Below are 14,052 nucleotides of genomic sequence, written 5' to 3' on the forward strand. Positions count from 1 at the left end.
CCGGGGTATAGTTCCTGCGGTGGAAACGCGGCTTTAGTCAAAATGTTTAACGGTTGTTTATTTGGCCATTTAAATACAAAAATAAGTTTCTGTTTGGGATATTTCAGTATATGGTGGAATTCATTTCATTATAATATCCTACTACAAGATACACATATTTTTATATAACATATAAAAATTTAATATATTTAATATAACATTTTAGCATTGATAGGTTTGAACAATTAAGTTCCTTCCTATGTCTTAACTTCATCTGAATACACATTCCCACACTCACACTCTGTAACTGCTTCCCATTGTTAGAGACAAATGGCCACAAATAGAGTTCAGTCATTGTTTGTAAGGATATACAGTGGCCACAGATCAAAGGGGTGTCCCCGGGAAGTCTGTTGCAATGTATATTCCTTCCTGGGAATGTTCACACTAGACCAGTGGTTCTCAACTTGGGCCAGAAAGGGCCGGTGTGAGTGCAGGCTTTTTCTCCAACCAAGCAGTTACACACCTGATTCTACTAATCAAGGTCCTTAGTAAAGACTCCAAAGGTTGATCAGTAGAATCAGGTGTGTAACTGCTTGGTTGGAACAAAGGCCTGCACCCACACCGGCCCTTTCTGGCCCGAGTTGAGAACCACTGCACTAGACAATCACCACACCTCTCAACAGAATACTTAAAGGTGAATTGCACTTTATAGCACTTCTGCTTCTCATGACTGATATTGTCCTTCTAATGAATTCGTCGCCCTTCATTTTTCGATTAGTTATTTCATTATGTTAATATTTTATGCTGTTTTGTTGTTTTCCTTTACAAATGCAGGAAGTAGAGCCAGGCAGTTTAGTGTCGAACTCGAGGATGCATATCATTGTGCAACTTCTGATGTGGGCGTACCTGCAGATAATAAGATTAGGTTGGTCGTAGAAATAGTGTTGCATTACTACTAGCTAGCGAAACCAAAAATGTCTGAGGATGAAGGAGATTTTGTTTTTGATAATGGGATTGTTGTGCCCCATCGATTCGAGCCGGAATACACAGAAGAAGAGCTGGCTAATTTGCAGGCTGATCGTGCGAGAGCGAGTCAGGAGCAGGCCAACACGATAGCGTTAGCCAGCCCGCATAGTGCCTACCTCGAGCGGTTTGACCAACAATGGGAAAACGGTGGGTACAGCTCCAGGCTTCAGACGGTCGCCTTGGTAGTCAGTGCCTTCAAAGCAGTCGCTGCATACCCTTAGTCCTCGTTTGCGAACTTCTTAGGCTGTTATGTTGGGGTGTCTGATTACATCCACCCATGTCTGGCACAAAGGTGCATCGCGTGGAAAACTGAATGTGCTTTCAAGGCAAGTTCAACGGGGACATTATAACAACCGGGTACAATGCGGCTCATTATTACACCGATATCGCATCAAACTAAAGCTAGCAGATGTTAGTTCGTTCGATTTCAACGCTAAGTTAACGGAATGTTTTGCTTCGCTTCTTCTCGATTTTGCCGCGAAACTAAATCGAAGAAGAAAAAACCCGGAAACCATACTACTATGTGGACTTGCGCTAAAAATAAAATAGGTCTTTGTTTCTAACATTAGATATTTAAAATGAAATAATCAAAAAATGAAGGGCGACACATTCATTAGAAGGACAATATCAGTCATGAGAAGCAGAAGTGTTATAAAGTGCAATTCCCCTTTAAACCTTCACTTGTCGCTGTCTCGTTGAGATTCATATGGAACACTTGTCGTGGCACCATGGCGAGTCTCCCTTTGTGCATCGAAATAAAACCTTTTCAGTTGGAAAGTGGTCCTCAGTGTGTTACTGCACACTTCCCAACTTGGTTTCACACAGGAGAAGATTCCCAGCAGCATCAAATTGTAGACATTCCAATGGCCATCACTACACTTAAATATCATATATAGCCTCAAACAAAAGGACAAAAACACAATGCATGATTAAGCATACTTGATTTGTGAGTTTAGACATTACCTTGTGAAATGCATTATTACAGTGATTATATTAATTTTTTAGTGATATTAATACAAAATAGATGTGCAGACTACAGTAGCGTGAAATCTGGTCACGAAAATTACAACATTCAATAGCCACTTCCTGTCTGCCCACACTACATTATTGACTTCAAATGTGCCATGCAACATTGATTCAGGAAATAGTGGCCAATAACTCCCATAAGATGGTTGCCCATACCATTTTGGATCGACCACCATGTTAAAGAGTTGGCAAAAGACATTGTGGATTGAAGACATCCTTTGAAAGATGGGTTGAAGGCATGGGTTGCTGCCGTGTACTCTGGTCTCCTTCCACAGTCCAAAGAAATGCAGTAGGCGAATTGGAGAGTTACAGGAGTAACCGAAAAAAGATATAAAATATTTGACTTACTTGAAACTTTAAGTACACAGAAAATAGTTAACCCCTTTGCGTAGATTCCAAATCTGCCCAATCCTTGCCCATTTATGGGGTATCTTATTTAAAGCTTTATAACTCCAGGTGTGAGCATCGCTAGCCGTGTTTCCACCGCAGGAACTTTACCCCGGAACCAGGAACCTTTTGAGGAACTCAGTGCGTTTCCACCGCAGGAACTAGGGTCTAAATTTAGTTCCGGGGGCTTTATTTTACCCACCAAAAAGTTCCTGCTCGGGGGGTAGTACTTTCCGAAAGTACAGGAACCTTTTGGGTGGAGCTTGCAGCGCTGAACATTACTGATTGGTCGAGTACTCGCAGCATTTTTTTGTGTTTATTTTCAGCCGCCATGTTTAAAAATATGCAGCTGCAAACCAATTTATTTTCATAATAACTTCAAATCAAACTTGTATGTTATGCGGCGCAGTAGCCTAGTTTTGGTTATAGTCTGCCAATGTCTTGGAATTATAACGTGTGCTCTTCTGTTCTTTTCTTGCTTTAGTATTAGTTTTATAATTTGTTTTTAATAAAAAGCATTCGTGCTGGGACAGCATATTACGTACCAAAGCATTCAAACGGATGAATTCGGTTGCTGAGTATTTTCTTCCGGATTTTCTTTGTTAGCCCGTTGTAATTGTTGTCAAAATGTTTGATAGTTATGTGAGGTATGCGGTAGTTCTGCGTAATTCACATTGGTGATACAGTAAAAGCAAACTGGAAATCACCTTCTGCACTTTTTGTCAGGGTAAAATAACAGGTTAATTCTAGTAATCGTCCCTTTAGCTTTTTCAGACTGCCATAATTTTACTCTGCCATTCTTCAATTCCACAAAAAGACCAGGAGGACTATGGACTAATTTATGGTGCATGGTTCGCATCTGGAGGGCACACTTCGCTGCTCAGCTAGCAGTAACTTCGAAGGAAAGCAAACGATGGCTGTACCACTACTAATTTAAATTTTCACGAGTTTTCTTTCTATTCTTGTCATTTTGCGATTAGCCTATATGGAATTGACAATGAGAAAGTAATCAAACAGCAAATTGTTTACAACGTGTGCATGTTGTCTGCTGTTGTTGCCAGTTATACATATAAATGTGAATGCATTCTGTCACTTCGGATGTCAAGACATGAAAGGGAATGTTCGCATAAAAACATAATGAATGTGTTTGAGAGGATATATAAAACAGTTACAATCTGACTATTGGCTTGTTATATCCTATTTGTTGCATAACAACGGTCCAAGTTCAACTACCAACGACAGTTTTGCTTGACAACGGTAAAATATGCCCAAACGGCTGCAGAAGAATATTTCAATTCCAGGTGATTAAATCGATAAAAATCAATAAATACAAAAGTAACCATATATAGTCATTGTTGGTAACCCGTTGTATATAAGTGGAATAAACCCCTCCGGGCTGTCCCGGTTATTAGAAAATAATGAAGGCTACTTCGGTGGTAGTATGGGGTTACAGAAGAAATCATAGGACAGATGGACCAACGACAACGTCGCTTTTTCATACGTCAGTGGGCTAATTTGCCTAATCTTCGCGGGACTTTAGACCGCGGTGGAAACGCAGACAACCATGGGCTGAAGAAACCTTTTAGTTCCTTGAAAAGTAGTTCCTTCGACTAAAAGTTCTGGGTACTTTTGGTGGAAACGCGGCTACTGATAGAGACAGAGAATCAATGCAGTCGTTCTCTTCTGACTTAGTCCAGAAAACAGTATCAACTAGGTCTATCAGCAAACATACACCTTAGCCATGCTCAGAAGTTCTCAAGAATATGACGGAACTCATCGATAATGTTTCTCCGGGTGCAGTGTCTTCTACTGCTATCATAGAGTGAATGCATAAGGCAACGATAATGAGACTAAATTATTGGTTATGCTGGGCTAAAAAACGCTATTCCAAAAGTAAAATTAGACATGTTGTACATCGTTAGAAAGCTTATACTGTCACCTACTGGATAAATTAATGTTCAGTCAAGCCAGACTGTACTAAAAAGGGCGACATCACCATAAACAGTATGTGTGGTATTACACACAGCTATTTTGGAAGGTACCCAGGCGTCGTAAATAAGCATATTTCACAAACGGATTGTGCAAGACAATATATGACTATTGACTCTCGAAAAGGACATCTCTATGTGTAAAACCAATGGTAAGGTTGTATGTTTATTCCATATTTAGTCCCAGACATTGACAGTAGGATGACATGGTATAATCATTGAAAAAATTGTCTTGTTTATTTTGTTATTCACTGAGCTGCGTTTTCACGCTGTATCTTAGGGCTATTTTTGGGTTTATCTGGTTGCTATGAATTTTTAATGGTGAAAGAATATTTTTATGAATGCCTAGATAGACACTATTGTCCAGTGTGTCATGCCTGGGAGGTGTAGTTGCAGATGATACTGTAGGGAGGGGGTGCTTGGTAAATGGACGACGGACAATGGTGGCACTTAGAAACTTTGTCTTCGGCATAGTTGTCCTGAATCCTCTACTAATAATGCTAGAACACTGATTTTTGTTTTTCGCAGGAGCGATGAAAGTCTCAGTTAAACAATCTCAGGACGCGGGCGTCATGGCCACTAGGGGGATTGCACAATCTTAGGTTAAAAAACTGACCAGTTTTGATCTTGCAGGGTCTTCATCAGGGTACAAACAAAGAATGGCTTGAGGGGAAGTATTTGTAGATTCAGATTATGGATGAGCAATCCATCAATACACAAAAACTGCAAGGAATGAGAGGCTGGATTACACATTTGTTACTTCAAATATGCATAGACCGATTCCTATTAGTTTTGGTAATGGTCTGTAATCCACCTCCTCATTTAGACCAGGAAATGTCACAGCATCAAACTGAAAAATCTAAAAAGTCTCCCTTTGTTAGGGAGGGAAAAATGGAGCTTTAGAATGTTTCAAGCAGTGTATGCATGTGAGCTCAACAATACATTTTTCACAGAAAACTTTTTTTAGTTTGTTACAGTGACAAGAAGTAAGTGGTACTGTGTTGTTAGCCTTTATTGATCGCCGTACAAGGTTAATGTGCAGTAGCTAGCACGATCTGACAGCACTAACCCATAAAAATATACTTTGAATGGGACTTGTGCAATTGAATGGTGTGATAAATATTTGATTATATTCAGCGGCATGAAAATTTACTGTCACACCCTCAATAAATGGCAAAAGTCCTGTAGAAGATGGAATTAAATCTTTAAAAGTTATATATTTTCTGAATCGTTATCGATTTTACTTAGGCACATTGAGTGAATCCAGGTGATCTGAGCGTATTGTTGCTATATAAATTAGATCAGAAGGATTCAATGTTGTTGTTTGCTACCTGAACTTCATGGTACACTCATCCCTGTTATCATGCTTGTAGCTTGAAGAGTCTATTTTTAAAATCCATGTAAACCATTCACCAATGAGCTGGGACTTTGAAGTTATTAGGTGGGATTTTTCAAGTGTCCAGCGAAAATATTGACTTTGCTATCACTCAGAATTCTGAGAGAACCAACTTCCATAAATGAGCGTGTAAAATCAACCAGTAAGAGCTATTTTTATGTCACTGGTTCAGAATGTAAACAATCAAATGTTCAGTGAAATCTGTTTGTTTTTGGTGCCATCGGAGTCCCGATCTTATCATTGATGGAATGTTGGGAAAGAGCGAGCTAAAATGCCACAAAAACAGCCAATATATGACATTAATATTCCATGTATGTACAAACGCTGTTCACAATTTTTTTCAGTTGTCCTCTCTACCTTTGTAGAAGTTTGAGTGTCTGTCACAACCCCGAGTAGACGGTTTAATAAATTCTATTCCTTCCACTCGCGATTTGTTACTTGAATTGGAACACTCTAAAACGTTTTGCCATGGGCTAATCCAAGTTCTGTATACATATGGCATATTTATGTTCAGAGACCCTATCCTTAAGATGCCTTTTGGTGCATCCCATGTAAAAACAATCACAAGGACTGAGAACACAATAAAACCACATAGGTGGTATTGCAATTAATGAATTATTTTTGTTTGTATCCTTGTTTTGAAATCGGCAAATTCCTTCCCTTGGATGATGTTAGAACAATGGTTGCATGTAGTGTACCTGAAAGTACAAGTGGGCTTCCTAATCCATGTCCCCATGGGTTCAGCTGGAAGGTAACAACATACTAATTTCTCCTTTAAAGTGTACACGTCTGTATCCCACCCAAGGAGGCTCAGGGAAGCCTGACCTTGAAGTAGGATCTGATTCAAAATGTCCCAATTGGATATGATGATGCGTGCTTTAACTTATGTGCTGAATTTTGTAACAAAAAAATATACAGGAAGATTTTCATTCCCTGTGGGTCTTGCGCAGTAGGTCATGATGATTGGTAGATGCAGCTTTTACATAAACTTGTTTGATCTCTGGCATGTAATGTCGTTTGCAGAAACGCTCAGACATATTCTGTGCTTGTGTGGCAAAATGCGACAAAGGACGTTGAAACTGTCCATAGGGGATGTTCTTTATCAAATGATTCAATTCAGTTTTATTTGTATAGCGCTTTTTACTGAGAACTGTCATAAAGACACTTTACAGAGTAGCAAGGCATGAGACAGAGCAAACGGAGCAAACTCCAGGCCTGAACCCCAAAATAGCAGGTACATAAGGTAAAAACTGCCAGTGGGGAGAAAAGCCTCAAACTGCAGCGAAAAAAAACCCCCAATGGGAATAAACCTCGAGAGGTACCTGGCTATAGAGGGGGAGCCGATCCTCCACTGGCCAGCCTGGTGTAAAGTAGTAGACAGCAATTAAAATGGGTTGAACACATTACAGCTGAGGTGAAAGCTTACAGGAATAGTAGAAGACCAAATGGTATAGTTAGAATAGTGCAGTTTAGAGGAGCAGAATGAAGGATCTGGAGCTCCAGACAGCATCAATGCATGGGCAGGGGAGGAACACGACTGAAGCAGTCCATGACCATGGAGCAAAGGACAGTACTGGAGCGATCCAGTGGATTCAGGCTGAGGAAACAGGCTGGAGCGGACTTTGGACTCAGGGCAAGGTAGGGGGAGGGAGCCCCATGGAAAGAGAAACAGAGAAAATGGGGTCAGCTAGACACTTGATGCTAAGCTACCTAGTGGGTCAACTCCATAGGGCCAGCTTGACACTTGAGGCTAAGTTACCTAGTGTGTCCACTCCACTCTAGTGTTTATAACATGACCATTTGACAGGATTATAGTACTATAGGAATGGCTAACTATAGGATGGACTAAAGAGGTAAGGTTTAAGTCTACACTTAAAGGCAGCGAGTGTGTCTGAAGCCTGTGCATATGTAGGGAGATTAGTCCATAAAACAGGAGCTGTATGAGAGAAGGCTCTACCGCCCATTGTAATTTTAGATGCACATGGAATTTGCCAGCATCTTGTGAACATAGTAACCTTGGAGAGTAAGGAATAAGTAAGGGGAAGAAGGCCCACTCGTATATTATTAATGTGGGCCTGAAAGGAGAGATCTGAATCAAAGGTTTCGCCAAGGTTTTTAACAACTGCTTTGGAGGAGACAGAGGAGCCATTTATATTTAAGGAAAAATGGGTGAACTTATCTCTAAGAGTTTGCTACTATGAGCATCTCAGTTTTATCAGAATTCAATATGTGGAAATTTTGGTTCCTTTACATCTTTAAGACAGGCCCCTTAACTTGGCTAGCGGATCAACTTTGCCTGATTTAGAGGATATATAAAGTTGTCATCTGCATTGCAGTGGTAGTTAACACCATGACTGCTTATGATGCCCCCAAGAGGGAACATGTACAAAGAAAAAAGCAAGGGACCCAACACGGATCCTTGGAGTACTCCAAAGTTTACCCTGGAATACTTGGTGGAATTATTATTTACCCTAACAGCCTGAAATCTAGTTTAGTGTCAAAGACATGTATTACAGGTAAAAGTATATCCACAGAAGACACGTAACTAAACATATTGCACTCACAGCAAAGGACAGGTAAGGAGCAGGGAGAGCACAGGGAAGCAGACCATGATTATGTTTACTTACGTGAAGCATTGATATAAGCTGGCAAAATGCCAGTCTGCTTGGCTTCTTGGATAAGGATATGGTTGAGTTTGGTAAAGGAACAAGAATCTGCAATATTAGGGAATCGGTGAGATATAACTAATATTTTCAAATATTTTTAGTAGTGAATTTTTAGCGATTTTGTTCGTGACAATTACTGAGCAAACAATGCAAGCGCTGTTGAACTACACTGTGCAGATGACAGTGTATCAAATGAGAAGGATGAAATGGTTGATGTACTCGCGGTACTCCTCTTCCTTGCGACACAATACATTTTGGATGCCATCAGGTCCAAAAAGATTGACTTTGGCCTCCTCAGACCAGTGTATGAATTCCCACAAGTCTTTACATTTGTCAGTATGGGCCTTGGCAAGGGCTAAACTGGCTTTCTTGTGCTTTGGCTTCAGCAGTGGTTTCTTGCGTGGATGACAACCATGCATTCCACTTCTATGCAGAGTGCGTCTCACTGTGTGAGATGAAACAGTCACTTCATTTTGGCTTTCCACAGCAGCTCTGAGGCACTTGCTTTAAGATGCTCCTGCACTTTTCTCAGCAAAAATCCCTAATCACAAGGTGAAAGCTTACCGCAGCAGCCTGAATGTTTCAGGGAGCTTGTCCCTAGTCCATTCTTTTTGAATTTCTGTATCACTTTTGCTACTGTTCTGGCTTAATAACAGTGATTTGCTGTTGTACCCTTGTCCACTTTTGTGCAATGAGGTAATTTTCTTTCTCAAGTCTCCAGACAATTTTCTCCCATGTGGTGCCACTGTTGTCAGCATTAAGTCTGATAGTGATTCAGTGGGTTAAGTATCACTCTTAATTGTCAATCAGTTACACCTGTTTGAGTGTAATGGTTCAACAGACTCATCTTCTGATCAATTGCCCTTAACTAGCACCAGAAAACATTTCAAGTTTTATTTTGTAACTTTCAGCAGGGTGTACTTATTTTTGCAACCTGGCCTTTTATCATTTTAATAAGAAAATCATATTTTCCCGTTTGTATTGACACGTTTCATTGGTAACTGATAAACCAGAGTTGCTTGAACATTACATCATATATGTCTTATGTGTAAAGAGAGATAGCTGGATGTGTTAGGTTTCAGAGGGGGTGTACTCATTTATGCTATGTACTGTAGTTTTCAAAGCACTGCTGAATGATTTAAGTGCTGTCGGATGGTGTTTTCAGCTGAATTTCTTCATCATGGTTGGTTGGATGCACCTGCTAATATGTGGTCTCCTGAGTGATTGGAACACAGTGTAAAGCTGGGATGGACCTACCATTAATTAATTAATTAATTAACTTGAGTAGCCAGGATATTAGAGCTGCCCATTGAGCCAACTGCAGAGCACTTTCTTGCCAAAAGCACTTGCTATGTGAAGTGCGCTATAAATAAAGTGTATTATTAAACCTCATTAAGATAATAACTGCTCTTGTTCCACAGATTGTGGGAAGTGGGAGGCTAGTGGTCTCCACCAGATGTGGCCACCTGTTCTGCAGCCAGTGCCTCCGTGATTCACTGGCCAAGTCTCATGCCTGTCCCACCTGCAGGAAGAAGCTGACCCACAAGCAGTACCACCCTATCTACATATGAGCCCATGGCCATGGCCTACTCACCACACCCCACCTAGAGCACACTGCATCTGGGGTCCTCAGGCACTGTGGGCCTTCGGTTTTTAACTTTTGGTTATTCCCTTCCCCGATTCACACACTTATTGCCTCTTTGCTCCTTAAAAATTAATTAAAGTTTTGACCCAGGCTGCATTTAATAGAAGCAAACATGGGTCTTAAGGGTCCAGGCAGTGAAGTGCTGGGACGTCCTCTTGTAGCATCCGGACATTTAAATTGTATTTCGTATAGCATGTTCACTTATTCAAATGTTATTGAATGTTATGTTATTCACTCAGTTCTTGATCCGAAGATTATTTGTAATTTGTATGTGTGAACATATTTTGCAGAACTATTTGGGTTTTGTGTGGTGTGTGCTGAATTTGAGCATTGGTTTTTTATTTTTTACTAAAACAAATTGGTTAAAAACAAATAAATTTGGTAATTTATTTGAATATTTTCTGTAATTTATTGGAAGGTAACATAAGAGTATCCTATGGTGGGACCTTTACTTTACTCAGTTGGCGCAAGGGAAAAACAGGTTTGAGAGCATAATGGCAGTGGTGTTAATGTTTGGAGTTTTTTCCACACACTCACTCACAATAAAATCAACATCAGAACATGGTTACAGTTGAAGGACAATTCTGTTCTTCTATGATCAGATTTCACCCAATTACTAGCTCAGATGGAAAAGTCAGAGACATCAGTTATGTGCTTGGTGGCTACATTTTTGTGTTTATAACCTCCTGGTTAATTTAAAATGACTTCTATTATCAATGCCTTGATTTATAAAAGGTTATTTAAAATATTTTCTTTAGCAGTTTATTTTTTTTCTCCTTGATACTATTTTCTCTTTCATTTTTATAGAACGTTACATTGAGTATGCATACACAGCTCTTAGTTTCAAAGGTGCACTGGTTTAAAGGAACACAGGTTTCCACTTATTATATTATGTTTCTGTATCCCCTGGATTTAGTTTGAGGTGGGTTGAGCATTAATCCTGGACATGAGCCTAGAGGAACCCACGTTACCCTCTAGTCGACAAACTGGAATACAGACGGCCTTGCCTTCACATCTGTATATATTTGTGTTTTAATTCTGTATATAATGTTATTAAATTACAATAAATGTGTAAGGAAAACTTAACTGTACTATGGGTGTAAGCAGTCTTTTTCTAGATTGAAGTTTGTCTTGTCTGATGGACATGGGTACATGTCTTTAATATGTACCAAGTGCATTGGGGATTTGTAGTTGACATTGTATTTACATTTTTTTTTTTAAATGTAAAATTAATATATTATTCGGGAATCTGCTTGAACCCTGTTCTCTTTGTAATGTTAGTTACTTTCCTTTCCTTGGAAATATGAATATGCTATTCAGCCACATGGTGGCACTATTACAGTCAAGGAAATGTATTCATTTTAACCGCTTCACACAGATGCTAAATATGGCCAATGCTCGCCCATTTATGTAGTGTTCTATATAAGGCATTCTAACTCTAGATATGAGCATCACAGAGACTTGGAATGGCTTAAATGAAGCAAGATACTTCTACCATTTACAGTACTAACTTAATTTCATTAATTTACACCACTGGTCAGAAGTTTTAGAACATCTCCATTTTTCCAGTTTTATTGAAATTTTAGCAGTTGAAGTCCAGTGAATGAACTGAAATGGTACAAAGGTAAGTGGTAAACCACCAGAGGTTTTTTAAAAAAAGTTTAGGTTACCAAAAACTGAAAAATAATGTAAATATCAGAGTTATAAAAAAAAAGGCCTTTTTCAGGGAACAAGTAATGGGTTAACAACGTACAGCTTTTCTGCAGCAATGGAAGTAAATTAAGCCTTGAAAGTAGGTGCAAACAGTTTATACAGGTGTCTCAACTTCTGTTGATTACTTACAAAACCCTCTGGCTGTATAAAATCAGTGTTGGAACGGACTGCATTACTACACCCTCCAAAGCATTATTTGGACAATATTGCACTGCAGGAAGTAGTATATTGCTATCATAATGGCGAGAAAAAGGCAATTAACTAAGAAAGACAGACAGACCATTGTAACCCTTAAAAGTGTAGGTCTTTCCTTTTGAGAAATTGCAAAGCAAGTCATGGTGTCAGTGAGTACAGTTTCCTACACCACCAAAAGGCACTTGGAAACTGGAGGAAACTCTGACAGGAAGAGGTCTGGCAGACCCAAAGCCACAACAGATATTAGAAAACAAGTTTCTGAGAGTCAACAGCTTGTGTGATAGGCGGCTCACAGGACAACAGCTTAACACTGGTTGAAGTAAGCTAGACTCCGTTTCAACTGTGAAGAGAAGACTTCATGCTGCAGGTTTGATAGGTCGAGTGGCAGCATGAAAGTCATTACTAAAATGGCTAAATAAGAAAAAGAGGCTTGCCTGGGCCCTGAAGCACCAGCAGTGGACTACTGAAGACTGGAAGAAGGTCTTATGGACCGATGAATCAAAATTTGCAATCTTTGTTTCATTACGCAGGGTTTTTGTATGCCGTCGAGTAGGTGAAAGGTAGGAGGAAGCGTGATGGTCCGGGGCTCTTTTGCTGGATCCAGAATTGGTGACTTGCACAGAGTGACTGGCACCCTGAACCAAATGGGCTGCCACCGCATTTTGCAGTGCCATGCAACACCCTCTAGTCAACGCCTAGTTGGTCTGGGGTTCATCCTACAGCAAGAAAATGACCCAGAACATACCTCCAGGCTATGTCAGAACTACCTTAAAAGAAAAGAACAAGACCGTAGGCTTCAAATAATGGAATAGCCAGCATAGTCTCTGGACTTAAACTCCATCAAGCTGGTTTGGGTTGAACTGGACATAAGGGTGAAAGCAAAGCAACCTACAAGTGCAACACATTTGTGGGAACTTCTGCAACAGCGTTGGGAAGATCTTTACGAACAATATTTTATTTCCATTGCAGAACGAATGCCACGAGTGTGTTCAGCTGTTATATCTGCAAAAGGTGGCAACTTTGATGAGTCAAAAAATTGGAATAAATTGCGTTAAACAGAACGATTCCATGATTTTTTTTAAATCTCCAATTGTTTATTTGTTCTATGCTTTTGAACGGTAGTGTATATTCATAATTTAGGTAGAAATACAGTGCCATAAATGCAATTATCTTGGTAAAAATTGTTCTCTTTTAGTTTGAACTGAAATGCTGAGAGCCACATTTGTAAAACGGGTAAAACCATACATGTCCTGGACCACAAGTGTATTTCACTACGAATCAGATGTTTTGACTCAAATGTTTAAAACACTTTGCATCATTTTCAAGTGGGATTTACTATCATCAGTATAGGGGTCTTAAGATATCTCGGGGTACCAAAACCTCTCTGAAAATGAGTAAAATGCCTTTTGTTCATTATAAAACACATACATTTTCCCCTAATTATTATTTTTAAAAAGGCTCTAAATACTGTGGCGACCCTGGGGTAGCTAGCTAGGCAGCTAGCTATGATTGGTAGCTAGCTAGGCAGTTAGCTACGATTGCCATCGCTGGCGCCGTGTAAATACTTGCTGTGTATAGCTGTGTGTAGCTAGGTGTAGTTAGCATGCTTTTGTGTGTTAAAAGTGTAGATATCCGTTTTACGTGTGCTTCTGCAGTTTTGTTGTGTGTCGCGTCTCTTGTAGTTGTTAAGTTTCCCCTGTGTTCCTTGCCCCTCATCTTCGTCCTGGTGATCACCTGAAAACTTCATTCTGGCTTTTTATGCAGGTCTTGGAGTAGGGGCTTTTTCCTTGCATGACAGCCTTTCAGGCCATGGCGATGTAGGATTCTCTTAATGGTGGCTGTCGATACCTTGGTACCTGGTGCCTCCAACTCTTTCAATAGTTCCTTTGTTGTTGTCTTGGGGATCAGTTGAACATTTCGGACCAAAGTTCGTTCAGCCCTGGAAGGGGGAAAAAAGCGAGGGGAGGAGGGTGTTACGGGATTTAGGAATCGCGCTACCAGGTGATAGGTAGCTGATTTGTATAGGCATAC

General features: G+C 40.0%; 1 protein-coding gene across 4 annotated transcripts in view; it reads left to right on the forward strand.

Annotated features, from left to right (window-relative positions):
- Window positions 1-11,204, forward strand: part of rnf4 (ring finger protein 4) — a 60,066-nt gene extending 48,862 nt beyond the window's left edge. For all 4 annotated transcript variants that reach the window (XM_035427011.1, XM_035427009.1, XM_035427013.1 and 1 more), the window contains one exon: window positions 9,890-11,204. In XM_035427011.1, coding sequence (XP_035282902.1) covers window positions 9,890-9,960 — 71 coding nt within the window. In that variant the 3' untranslated portion in view covers window positions 9,961-11,204. The remainder of the gene's footprint in view (window positions 1-9,889) is intronic.
- The last annotated feature ends 2,848 nt before the right edge of the window (window positions 11,205-14,052 follow it).

This window comes from Anguilla anguilla, chromosome 7 (assembly GCF_013347855.1).
Source record: "Anguilla anguilla isolate fAngAng1 chromosome 7, fAngAng1.pri, whole genome shotgun sequence".
Lineage (NCBI taxonomy): Eukaryota > Metazoa > Chordata > Actinopteri > Anguilliformes > Anguillidae > Anguilla > Anguilla anguilla.